The sequence below is a fragment of the Salminus brasiliensis genome, chromosome 13, assembly GCF_030463535.1.
Source record: "Salminus brasiliensis chromosome 13, fSalBra1.hap2, whole genome shotgun sequence".
Classification (NCBI taxonomy): domain Eukaryota; kingdom Metazoa; phylum Chordata; class Actinopteri; order Characiformes; family Bryconidae; genus Salminus; species Salminus brasiliensis.
This window is the reverse complement of record NC_132890.1, coordinates 23,605,673-23,618,223: the sequence shown is the minus strand read 5'-3', so window position 1 is coordinate 23,618,223 and position 12,551 is coordinate 23,605,673. Positions and strand designations below refer to the sequence as shown.

The window sequence follows — 12,551 nt, the reverse complement described above, 5'->3', positions numbered from 1 at the left end:
TTATTTACAGTCACTTTTTTACATGTCAGTTTATTTAGTGTGAATGTTTTTTTTTAGTTATTTATAACTGTGTAATATAAACAGAAACTAACAGCTGACAACAAATGTAGGCAACGAGTTACAACTTAATTACCTAAAGTAATACAACATTCAGGAGTAGAGCTGGGGATGCAAAAACATTTTAATGTCTTTTTAAAAAGATAAAATAAGATCATATAAAATATATACATATATAAAATTTGTAAATAAAGAATATATAAAATACGTTTTTAAAACGTAAATTGCTGAAAAATATTTTTAGTCAGGCGGAACTGAGACTCCGCTGGTGATTTTGCTCCCGCAGTTCCGTTGGACTGCCCTTTTCCTCCATCTTTGTTATCGTATCAGGCAGGTAAAACCAGACACGGTTTCAGAAATCTGATTTTTTATTCGTTTTTGCGGCCAATTCGGCCATAATATTAATAAAGGCGATTAGTTAATACCCTAATCTTTACTTAGAGTCTGGTTTTGTTTTGTATAACCTCGCGATGTTGTAGATTTGGTGTGGATTGTTGGGCAGAGCTGCTCTGAGCCGGGGACGGCTTCGTCTCTGAGTGACACACGTTCACTTCAGTTTAATATTAAACGTGTTTTGCACAGCTGTCTTACTAAACCTACACTATTCTCGCTGCTTTTAAAAACTTTAGTTCATATAATGCTTCTCTTTGTAGCTAGACGTTACTGGTGCCACACATGGTTGTGGAAGCTAAGTTAGCTTGGGCTAGCGTGTTTCCCGACCGACTACTCCAACTTCACATGCAGGCTAAATGTTAAGACTAGTGGTTTAAGAAGATTTACAAACTTCACCTTCTTAAACTGGGATTGGTAACCACAAAATGTAGCATAATGTGATTGTAATTACGTTATCTGCTAGTATTGGGTTCCTTGTTCTGTATTCAGCCACTGAGAGACACTTCATTAACGAGCTGCATCCTGATATTATGATGATTTTCATTTCTTTTGAAGGTTTTTCAGAGCCTGGACGAAAGAGATCACAATGCCTGGAAGGTAAGCTGCTTCAGAAACTATTTTGCAGACTGTTGAGAGAGTGAGAGGCTTCCTGGGCAGTTCTTTGCAGTGTGGTTGATGCATTGAGGTGTGTTGGTCAGTCTGAAGCCACTCAAGATTAATGATCACTATGTATATGTTCTCATTAGTGATTCATAACCCTGGATATTGTAAATGTGCAATACTTCCCAGCCACTCCATCAATGCATCCTATGTATCTGTGTATCTCTATATATGTGCTCAGTACACATGCATTAGGCCACTGCTTTTCAGCAGTTCTGGAATATGTGCAGGATTTGTGCGAATCGATTAATTCCTCTGATAATGACACATGTAACTTTCTAAAAAAGATCATGAGTAACTACAGTACAGCTTTGTAGCACAAACATAATGATGTAGCGTGTGATTATTAATGACTAATGCGTAGATTGCGTTGCAAGGTTTTTGTCCGACAGTTACGATATTCTGCGTTTTTCATAAAAAAAGGTAAATTAAGACTATTGCAATAACATGTAAATCAAAATTACTGTACTAAGTATGGGACAGATTTTGGATCTCAGTTTTTAAGGCTGCTGCTACTAATGCATTTTGTCTGTCAAAATATTGCCTATTGTATTTTGTAAAAATGTCTAAATATTTTGTGGGTTTTGCACTGTATTGCTCAGCCCCATTTGTGCAAATTGAATGTAATTAACCACATGTAAAGAGTTACTGTAACCTATGCTAATGGTGGTATGCTGGGAACATGCTGAAACATATGTGCCTGCTTCTCTCTCAAGGTTGTGGTGCAAGGCTATTTTCGCTGGATACAAGCGTGGTCTGAGGAACCAGCGTGAGCACACTGCCCTGCTGAAGGTAGAGGGAGTCTACAGCCGACAGGAGGTTGACTTCTACCTGGGCAAGCGCTGCGCCTATGTCTACAAGGCAAAGAAGTAAGTAGTTTATCTTCAGTGTTGTGAATATATGAGAACTTAATCTGTGCCACACACGGATGGCACAGATTAACGCTGGGGTAGACAGAAGTTTATGTGGAAGCTAGGTGTTAAAGGTTAGAAATAGGATGGTGCAGCTGAAACACTCATTGATGAGTCTTTCTTAATTTTCCCTGAAGTCCATGTTCAGAGGACTCTTGGCTAAATCCCATTTGCAGAAGGACTGAACAGGCTGTTCTTTTTCTGTAGCTCTTGTTTTGAGCCTCATTTTAAAAAGCAGTCTGTTCTAAAAGCTCCTTTATAACAAGTGTGAACAGGCAGGACTAAACTGTGATAGACTGCATAGGCATGTGTATTTGAATGCACTGGTTCAATCAAAGTTTCACATGCAGTCATACATCAGGATAGAAAGGTCAGAAACATTATACATGTATAGAAATAAATATTTAAGTTAAGGAGATGAATGAGAAGATGGTGTAAAGTTGAAGAATAAAGTACAGTGTGCGACACAGTGCTGTAGAATTTCCAGTGTATTGTCATGCTCTGTTTTAATGTCTTAAACATTGATTAAAAACTGATTTGCATGAAAACAGATGCAGAGTAAAATGTACATTTTAAAACGTACTATTCTTACATAGTAGGTCAGATTGTAATTACACAAGTAGGACAATGTTTTTCTGACACAGACCCCCTAAACTAGGGCAATAACGTGACATTACAATGCTGCCTAGGCAAGGACAATATTTAGTGTCTGCATTTTCCGTCATATTGAGACTTTAAGCTTTAAGCCCTTGAATAATAAAACTTATTATACTGTCTTAAAGTGAAACTTGAAAGATTTTGAAATGTGCAACGGATATTTTGACTGGCTTCTGTCAGCAATGAACTTGGTCACATTCAGATGATCTTGTATTAAATTTTCACATTTAATGTGTTGAAGTTTACAGATGTGAAATAACCATTACTTGTTGTAAATGTCAAAAATCAATGTAGATAAATGTCAGGCTCACGCTTGACCTGAATGTGTCAATGCTTTGGTCCTGAATTTAAAATTGATCACTATGCTAGCACGTAAGCAGATGAGACCTAAGTCTTTTCCATAGAAAATGGAAATTAGGACAGCTAGTTCTGTAAACTTGTGCCCTTTTAGTGTCAAGATGTTGTTCTGCATGTCAGAGAAGATACAATCAAATAAATATTGCAAAATAGTTTTACCCCAGCTGTTAAATAAACATTAGGAACCTGTTGGTCATAACAGCCTTTATTTATTATTTTAGTTTTTTAGGGCAGTAGTTTTTGCAGTAATTTGTGGCTGATTTGGTATTCGTTGTTTTTGTAAAGCCTTTTCTATATCCTTATTTGACAATTCTGTTTCTATACTACCTTCGTTTAGCTAATTGGGTCTGTGTGACCGTGTTAATGATGTGCTTTGTGTATTGAAAGCAGCCTGGGAGGGATCTTTAGGAGGAAAGGAATATGTTGCCCAATAATGCCTATACTACAGTAGATTCAAGTTCAGACACATTCCAAATCTTAACTATATATAAACCTGAAAAAATCTATGTTGGCTGAAGTTATTTAGGAATAACTACTTGAAGGTCTGTAAAGAAAACTCTAGGTATAGGATGACTCCTCACATCTGAAGCGACTGTAGCCGTTCTAACAGGTGCTTCTTTACTTGTTCTGTAGGAACACTGTGACTCCTGGTGGCAAACCCAACAAGACTCGAGTCATCTGGGGTAAAGTCACACGTGCTCATGGCAACAGTGGAATGGTGCGTGCCAAGTTCAGCAGCAACCTGCCTGCAAAGGCTATTGGGCACAGAATAAGAGTGGTAAGTTTGGATTTGCAGAAGATGCAGCATTGTTTTCTAGATCATGTGTCTCAGTTCACATAGGATTTGATTATTGGGTTATTTGGATCACCATTGTATGTTGCCTCAGAGCTGTAATTCTTCCTGGAGTAAAAAATGCTTAAACGTGTGTCATTAAGGGCTTTTTTTGATTGATGTGTAACTTATAACTGGTGTTTCAGTATTAAAGCCACAAACCTAAGAAAAAACAAGCAGTTGTTACATGTAGGTCATAATCAGTTTAGGCAAGTGGGCTAAATAGGGGGGGGGGGGGGGGGGGGGGGGGGGGGGGATACATGTATTGAACCAGTAAGTAGCCAGGGTTTTTTGTTTGTTTGTTTTTAGATATCAGCATTTCTTGTTTTGCAAACATTCATTTTTTTTATGCAATAGCACGATTGGTTGAAATGGATCTCCCATTGTATAGAAATGCACAGAGTCCAGTTTGTTGCAGATCATTTAAGAGCTTAGTCATGTTTTCAAGGACATAGCTTGCAACCTCAGTTGCGCAGAAAAAAAAAACTGAGAAAACTAAAGCCATGCATATTTAATTTGGAGCTGTGAAAGAAGTGCTAAAACTAGCCCTGGCCCAATTTTCATTTAACGCACCATATTGCTTCCAAGCTGGAGTTAAGCATAGGAATAAATCAAATTTATGATATGGGCTATTCTTTAGTGTGAAACATGCAGTGTATTTTCAGTGAGTTGATAAAAGCACTAATTGAGATCAGTCCATACAGCTGTATGTGTCGGTCAGGTCTTTTAACTACTCAACTTGAGGCATAGTCATGTAGATAATAAACAACCCTGCCCTCAATCAGTGTACATTGAATTGCTGTTACTGAAGCTCTGAATGTTCCTTCAATCGATCGTTCTTTGGGAGAGTTGCCAAATTCAGAAAAGTGGGTCAAATTGTTCTCAATTTGACATGGATACAGAGATGCCCCCCCCTCGATCGTTTAATCCATTTGTGTTGAGGTTGACCTTTTCAATCTGGGGCATACAACTAATGATCATAATCATTGTAAAAGTCATGATTTGTGGAGATTCTCATGAATGCATCCTTATGTTGTCCTTCTCTATTTGTTTTTTCAGATGCTGTACCCATCCCGCGTCTAATGTGCGTTTTGTGTACATACAATAAAAAAGTGTCTTGTCACACTACTGTCTGGTACTGTTTTTTGTTATTATTTATTATTTATTTATTTTAGTATTATTATTGAATTAAATGGTGTCTCTTTGGGTTCAGAGCAGTGGTCAATTCATAATCTTGTAAAGTTATCCATGTAATGGTCTAGTTTTTGTTTCATGTACTTCATATACTAAACACAATCTGCCAATTGTGGTACTCCTAGAACTAATCCACACTCAGGTCCTGAGGCCCACTGCTCTGAATATTTGTGTATTATTTAAAACAGCCCTACATCTGATAATCAGTCACTGTAGGCCATGGTATTTCCATATAAACAGGCATGTCCAGATGGGCAAACTGTTTATATGGCTTTATTTTAACCCTCATGCTTGCTGTTAAGCAATGCCCTCTTAATTTTGATCAAGAACGTTTCAGAGATGTTTGCTCTCTGTTTACAAATGCACTGTCATCTCAGTTGAGTGTTTGAGCAGGAGGCAGGATATGCCAGTAGAGACATGTACAGTAGAGGTAGTGTTGCACTAATACAAATAAATAATTACTGAGTTCTCAATTAGGTTAAAAGGGTTGCGTTGCAGCAGGAGAATATTAAAATGTAAGCGAGGGGGCAGAAATACATGGGCAGTGCTGGGACGACACTGGCCTGGTATTGCAGAGGTTTATGCAACTTATATGGTGTGAATATGTAACCTCTAACGTGTGAGGTTAAAGCAGGAGAAAACAGGACTTTGCTTTGTGTAAACTTTAATGTTCAGCACATCTAATCCCTTAAATCTTTAGTGCTAGGTTTATTCAGGTTTTAATTCTTACGCAGGATAGTATTTGGTGTTGGGTTTTATCATGTCTCCAGACCCACTGGGTTCTATTTTAGGGCCTCTAAAACTGATACTGAATATGATGTGGGAATTGTAGTCTTAATGAAGTACTAGTATTAATATATATTAAACGTTTACCTGCTTTAATGCTACACACTTATTGGAGCTGAATGTAATGTACACGACGAAAGCACACCTTCTAACAGATTGTGAGAGGTACTCCAACGTTTCCCCCTTATCGGTACGTTTGTTAAAAGATGTTCCTGTGCTGCAAGCTCCGCCCGCCCACAGTTCAGCGTTGTCCTCTACGCACAATCCTCCTTAGTGGGGCTTGTGGGTAGTGTAGTGAACATGACGCGCTGGAGTGCAGTGAACGAAGCGCGAAAGCCAGATTGAACTACATTACCCATGAGCGCTTGCGCCTGGTTAGCGCAAATAGATGGTTTATAACGAGGTTGTTTTGCTTCAGCTGCTTGTTGAGGATCTGCAGACCAACAAGAGAAGACACAGGTACCACAGGACCAGGGGTGGTGACTTTTTTTTTTGGTTGTTGGTCTATGCTTGAACACTAAATATACTGCAGTTAGATTGTTATATTATGGGATTTATTAGCACTTAGACTTCCGGCATATGTTTGGCAGCATCTTAAGAAGCCAAGTGTTAAGCATCCTTAAATGCGGAAATTAAATTATTAGCGAATTTAAAAATACACAGATAAAGCTGCTATAGCTGCGTAATATAGTAGCTAGTTTGTGTTTATATCTGGTTGTTAAATCTTCAGTCTCATGACATTGGCGCTGTAACGGTGCTGAAGTTGTCTTTTTTCTAATTCGTCTGTCCACCTTAAGAGCTGCAGCGGTTAGCTACGTTCTGCGGGTGAGTTCGTCCTCGGCTGAGCCGCCGATCTCTAACGGCTGGACCGTTTAAGGTGGACTGGAGCTTTCCAACTTGCTAAGCTTTAAAAACACAAATGTGTGTTCAACCAAAATCCCAGACCATGTAAAACGACACGTAAAGACAAAAAGGCAGAATAACAAGAAATGTAAGAGGACACACACCGCGCTGTGCTTTAATGTACAACAGCGAAACCTTTTGTGTCCAGAAGGCAAAAACAGACTGATGAGATTTTTGTCTCGCTGATTGGGAAATGATCACAAACAGGAGAAGACACTCAGGAGAGCCAGGCTGCTTTATCTAGATAACGCAGCCAATCGGGGGAAAGGCAGGAGAGGAGGGCTGAAAGGCTTCTGTAGGGCTCCTCGTTTTTCTGTCGCTGGTTTTACTGAACCGCTCTCCTGGTGGATATCCGGAACTGTTCGTACCCTTCTGATGAGGAGGAGGAGGAGGAGGAGGAGGAGGAGGACAGCGGGAGGATTTTTAATAGAAAGGAATTAAATAGTAGATCATTAAAAGGATATATTTGGGATGATCTTTGTCAAGGCACCGCCAGGCTCAGGGGAAGAGGACCTTTTTGAACTTAAACCTCATCGATCCTCAGGGTTGTGACTGAAGGCAGGTGTATTTAGATGGCACATAGCGGATAGACAACCAGAGCACAGGGAATTAGCACAAAAATAGGGATACATTTGTTTATTATTGATTTACTTTTTTTTTTTTTTTTTTTTAGAAAAATAAACATGCACTGAAGTCAGTGTACTATAAATATGATTACGGATATTAGTAATTTCTCAATATAACTAATAATAATATTGATTCCCTAAATTATACTGATTTACTATTAGATTTTTTAAATAATCCATTTCGCGAGGACAATTTTACAGAATAAAAGTCACAGCTGGTGTCAGGGTACAGCTTTTTAGGTTGGCCCTAAAATGTCATACCTATGATGATTGTTGTCTGTAGTATTTTAGGTCCTTTTTAAAAACGATATTTAAAAAAAAAGATATTTTACCGAAGAAGAAAAAAGTCAAAAGTGTAAAAGGATTTTATTTTTAATAATTTTAATAATTTTGTGGCCTTTCTATTGGCCAGTTCGTCGTGAAATGTGAACATGTGAAGATTCAGATTATGTCAAAAAGTTTTTTTGCGGGATCGTTAATAATAATTTTCTGAGCTCTTGTTTTTGAAAGCCTCTCGGTATCTCAGTAACATTTCGTCTGTTGGATTTGATGCCATGGCAGATAAAACTCAGAGCGGAGGCCATTAAAGCGCTCGTATGTTGGTAAAAGAAGATGAAAGAGCATGATTTGGGAAAGGACTGCCTGGCCGCTGGTTCTGCCTACAAGGCCGTTCCTTCCAGAGACGTCTTGCCTGGGAACGAGGTGGACCACTATCAGCTCTCTAACGTCCAGGTCAGTCGGACAGATGTTCTCTACTGTTGTTTAGGGGCATCAGTGTGTTTTTTTATTTCCCTCTATCTGTGCTATTTAAGAAATAACGCCAGTGTCATCTATTTCCCCGCACCCCTATGCATCTGTCTGGACTTGTTTTAGTTCCCAAGTCTGCCAAAAGCTGAAATTGGAGTGCTGTGTTTTTGGAATAGGTGATAGTGCTGATGTAGTCCTGGATGGAGCACTAAAGAACCTGCAGCTGTTGTTCTGTGTGTGAACGTGGTGTTGACCGCTTTGTTATTGTGTTGCCCCCCTCCTTTTTTTGTCCCGTTTTCCCTCTCACCGTCAGCGTTTTATCAGCCTGTTAGGAGAGGGTCTTCTGTTGCCCTCCGTTTCTCTTTGTCTTTCACTGTCAACCCCATCTCTCTCTTTCTCTCTCTCTCTCTCTCTCTTTCTTTCTCTCTCTCTCTGTCTATCTATCTACCGCTCAGTATTCCGCTGTGGCTGCCCGGTGTGGACGGTCGGCGTCTCTGATTGGCTGTTGGCTTCGTGCTGCACCCATGAGCTTTGAATTGTTTACATAATCTGAGCCCGCCCGCTCTGGCACGGCCAGCCAATCAGTGGTCTTGGTTTGGGTGATGCTACCGGCAGCCTTGGCAACCGATAGGCCGTCAGCCCCCCCCTCGGTGTCTGGGCAGGCTGTGCGTTTGTGCAACGTGACCGCATTTGAGGAACGTGAGAGCTAGAGGAAGCAGCGAGGATGGGTAATGGTGAAAGGAGGCAGGGGGAGGAGGGGGTGTCCTTGCACGTGCTGAGCAGCACTGCAGAATGCTACAGAGCATGCAGATCTTATTCATTCACAAGGGCCCGAAATGTAGTACGCCCCATTTCCCAGTGTTGGCTTTGAGTCATCTTGCTGTGCAGAGGCAGTTAGACAGATAAAGGAATAGGTTAGTAAAAATCTAGTCGTAGCCCATCAGCCAAGACACCAGAGATACAAGAAGGGATGTCCCGGTCTGAGTGTCTGAATTCGTCTGAGTCGTCGGAGACGTTCTGGACTGATTGATTTAGTTTGAAATCCGGCTTGTGTGTTTTTAATATCTTAAGATGTCACCAGTCTGACTGACCCCTCTGACCATTCAGCTCCCAGTAAAAGGACTTTGTGTGTGTGTGTTCCAGAGTGAAGATGTGGAGGGAGTGTATTTCCCCACGTGGCTTTGGTGGAATGAGCTAAAACAGCAGAAAATCATGCAGGCACACATCTGGAGGAAATCTCAAATGCAGTCGAAGCTCTAGAACCATAGATACTACATTAAAGTTCTGCACTGCAGACGCTAAACTGTTCTGTTACCCTCTGAGGAGGTTCCTTACTGCTACAGGCTGCAAATAATGTCCATTACTGGCACTCAGAGGACACCAGAGGGCGCTGTGCTCTAGCAGAAACAAAGGATCGGAAAATAAATCAGGCTTAAAATAACCACTATCCAATCTATTAGAATATGCCTGGATTGGCCCAGCTTTGGCTCTCGGACCAATCCAGCTTCAGCTCTCGCACAATCAGGTTAAGCTAAGTGTCTGCAGACAATACTGCATGATGAGTGTCCACATGACGTGACCGTACTGGAGGTGGGTGGTTGGTTGGTTGGTTGATTGATTGGTGCTGGTGGGTTGCAAACGTTGGTGTTCAGACAGCTGGAACAGCATCGAAAATGCTTGCTGTCCATGATGCACCTTTTTCACTGCAATATCACAGTGTTATGATGCATTTAAGGCAGTAGTGGCTCAGTGGTTAAGAGTGCTGGGTTAATGATCGCAGGGTTGTGGTTTTCTGCCACACTTGAGCAAGGCCCTTAACCCTCTTCAGGGGTATTTCAGGGGTTGATTACAGGGATGTAGATTTGATAAAGCTGGCAATGCTGGGCTCTTGAGCAAAGCCTTTTTAACCTTCGTTGCTCCAGGAACGCCGAATCATGGCTAACCCTGCGCTCTGACCTTGGCTTTTTTAAGCTGGCATATGCTGAGAGAAGGATTTCATTGTACTGTACGAGTGTATTAATATAATGGCATTAAAAGCACCTTCATCGGGCACTCATTTATTGAGCTGTTGAGGTTTGGTTGCCAGTTTGTATCGATCGTTTCATGGTTTACATCAGAGCTGCTCGTCATTATCGTCATTTCTAGTTGATCGCTGCATTCAGTGCCCTGGCAGCTAAAAAAAGCTTGTGACAACACTGGTCTGATTCACAGGCTCATATATCAGATTTCTGACACAACACATTTCATGTCATGCTCTTCTGATTCGATTCGTTTCGTACGTTTTATAAACTGTCTGTCAGATATGTATGCGTGTACATCACTCCAGGCTGACAGCCTTTATTATATAAGCAAAGGGGGGCGGGGGGGTTGTCATTGTGTGATTGTCCTTCAGCTTGTGGAATAATTGAAGGTTTCAGATTGGAGTAGGAGGTCGCATGTGACTTGAAACATCTACCGTGCGCCGAAGGGAATGAAGCTGTGGGCTTAGACAACAAATACCACAAGAGTCATGCGTCATACAGCTTTATCACACACTGAATTAACGCCGCCTCTTCTGCCCAGTTAATGCATTGTCTGCCACACAATGAGGATCACAGTTCTGTAAATTTGCCTCAGGAACTTAAGAATGAGAATAATGTCTATTAGCCTAATGGACTTTAGATTTACACAACCAAAAGGAAAAGGTATGACATTTTAGGAATGGTCAGACTTTGATTTAAAGCAGCATTATGTAACATTTTACCTTTTTTTTTATCAAAACTGTCCCTCTTTTCTTTCAACTTGGTACTGCCAATTAACCCACCCGTTCATAGCCCCCCCTAGCAATAGCAATGTTCCTGATACTAGAGAAGTAAGGACCTAACACATCTCCTTCAGTACATGTATAGTCAGCCAAATTAGAGTAATATTTGTGTAAAATCCTGTACTAGTCCTTTAACACCCCAGTCCACGTTTTACTTTCACTTTAGATGATGCTTCTGTATCTCTCAGCTTGTCAACAAAGGTGCGTGTACAGCTGTCCATGAGGGAGTGCTCAAATTGATATTTACTGCAGTGGTGTAAAAGTGATTTTTACTCCCCAACTGTAGGTGGACCACAGAAGCAAAACAAAAACATATTTTTTACATAATGTTGCTTTAAGGGTAAATGAAGCCTTTAAAATACATATCGACCGCAATCCAATACTTTTTAGAACTTTAGTGTAAATGGGTGGAGCTGAGCTAATGTAGTCTGAGTAGGTAAACAGTGAATTCAGAACATGCTGTTTTTCGGTGCCGCTTCATGTTAAGTGTCTGTAATAACTGTGTACTTATACATTAAAAATCCCAGGAACCAACAACGTAACGACTGCCGATGTATTTACGATGATGACAAATGCCCAGTAAACTGTACAGTAGTACAGCCTTTCTTATTAAAGATACAGAACTACACTTGTGTAATTGCATGAGTCAAAGCTGAAGTTGACATTCATGTAATTGCACTAGCTGTACTTCTGTAATTCATCTATAACAGTAAAAAAAAACATGACCAGTAGTCATATTGTTATTGCATGGATTATTAATGTGTAGTTACAAACAGCCTTGGTAGTTTGAGGACTATTATCAGTAATTTATGAATAGCTCTGACCAGAGGAAGATGGGTCGGGTCCCCCTTGTGAGTCTTGGTTCCTCCCAAGGTTTCTTCTTCCAGCTCTGAGGGAGTTTTTCCTTGCCACTGTTGCCTTTGGCTTGCTCACCGGGGGTCTTAGGTTTTCATGTCTTCTTAGATTGTTAATTTTTTGTCTTTTTAATAATTACTGATTGTCGAAAGCTGTTTTGTGACAACCTCAGTTGTAAAAACCACTGAAAAAGCATTTGACATAATTATTAGAGACGCATAATATAAGATGGGACCTGTTTTTGCAGCTTATGCCAGGTTCACGCTAGACGATTTTAGCCCTGATTTTTGGAGATCGCCTGTAAATGCCTCAGGTTGGAGGCACAACCAATGGGAGCGCAAGACATGAAGTGAGGAGGAAGCTGAAGGGTGGAGTTTATAATTTTTTCCATCCATATTCTTTTCTTTTTCTTCTCTAGGTTTTCACTGCAAATCAGCACACAGTCAACTTGCACCGCTCATCTGTTACGAACATCCATTTTGGAAGTGTTTCGGAGAGCAGTTGCTGGTTCCTCCTGGTGATAGATCTTGTAATTTGTGACCCCGTGACGCTGATCAGTCGTCTAGTGGGCAAACCATAACCACTAAAAGATTCCCCATTACAAAATAACAAGTTGTGTAGTGTGAAGCTGGCATTAGTTCCATATATGGACTGTATGAGCGGGGGAGTGAACGTTTTTGGGGGGGGGTGGAGTAAAGCTTTACATGATCCGGGATCTGTAAAATTTATACTCTAAATTAGAGATCTAATATTTAAGAGAATGTGGGTTG

At 40.5% G+C, this 12,551-nt stretch overlaps 2 protein-coding genes across 3 annotated transcripts in view; both read left to right on the top strand.

Annotated features, from left to right (window-relative positions):
* The first annotated feature begins 361 nt into the window (after nt 1-361).
* rpl35a (ribosomal protein L35a) lies at nt 362-4,995 on the top strand. Of its 2 annotated transcripts, none has more exons than XM_072694873.1 (5): nt 362-391; nt 1,006-1,047; nt 1,827-1,979; nt 3,669-3,813; nt 4,927-4,995. In XM_072694873.1, exons 2-5 carry the CDS (start codon nt 1,037-1,039, stop codon nt 4,948-4,950), a joined length of 333 nt encoding a protein of 110 aa, XP_072550974.1. In that variant the 5' UTR covers nt 362-391; nt 1,006-1,036; the 3' UTR covers nt 4,951-4,995. The 2 variants fall into 2 exon arrangements, with proteins under 2 accessions (XP_072550974.1, XP_072550975.1); XM_072694874.1 differs by having other exon boundaries at nt 363-387.
* A 1,229-nt stretch (nt 4,996-6,224) lies between these two features.
* abcc5 (ATP-binding cassette, sub-family C (CFTR/MRP), member 5) overlaps nt 6,225-12,551 on the top strand; it is a 36,354-nt gene continuing 30,027 nt past the window's right edge. Inside the window, exons 1-2 of the mRNA XM_072695689.1 lie at nt 6,225-6,306; nt 7,938-8,108. Coding sequence (XP_072551790.1) covers nt 7,989-8,108 — 120 coding nt within the window. The 5' untranslated portion in view covers nt 6,225-6,306; nt 7,938-7,988. The remainder of the gene's footprint in view (nt 6,307-7,937; nt 8,109-12,551) is intronic.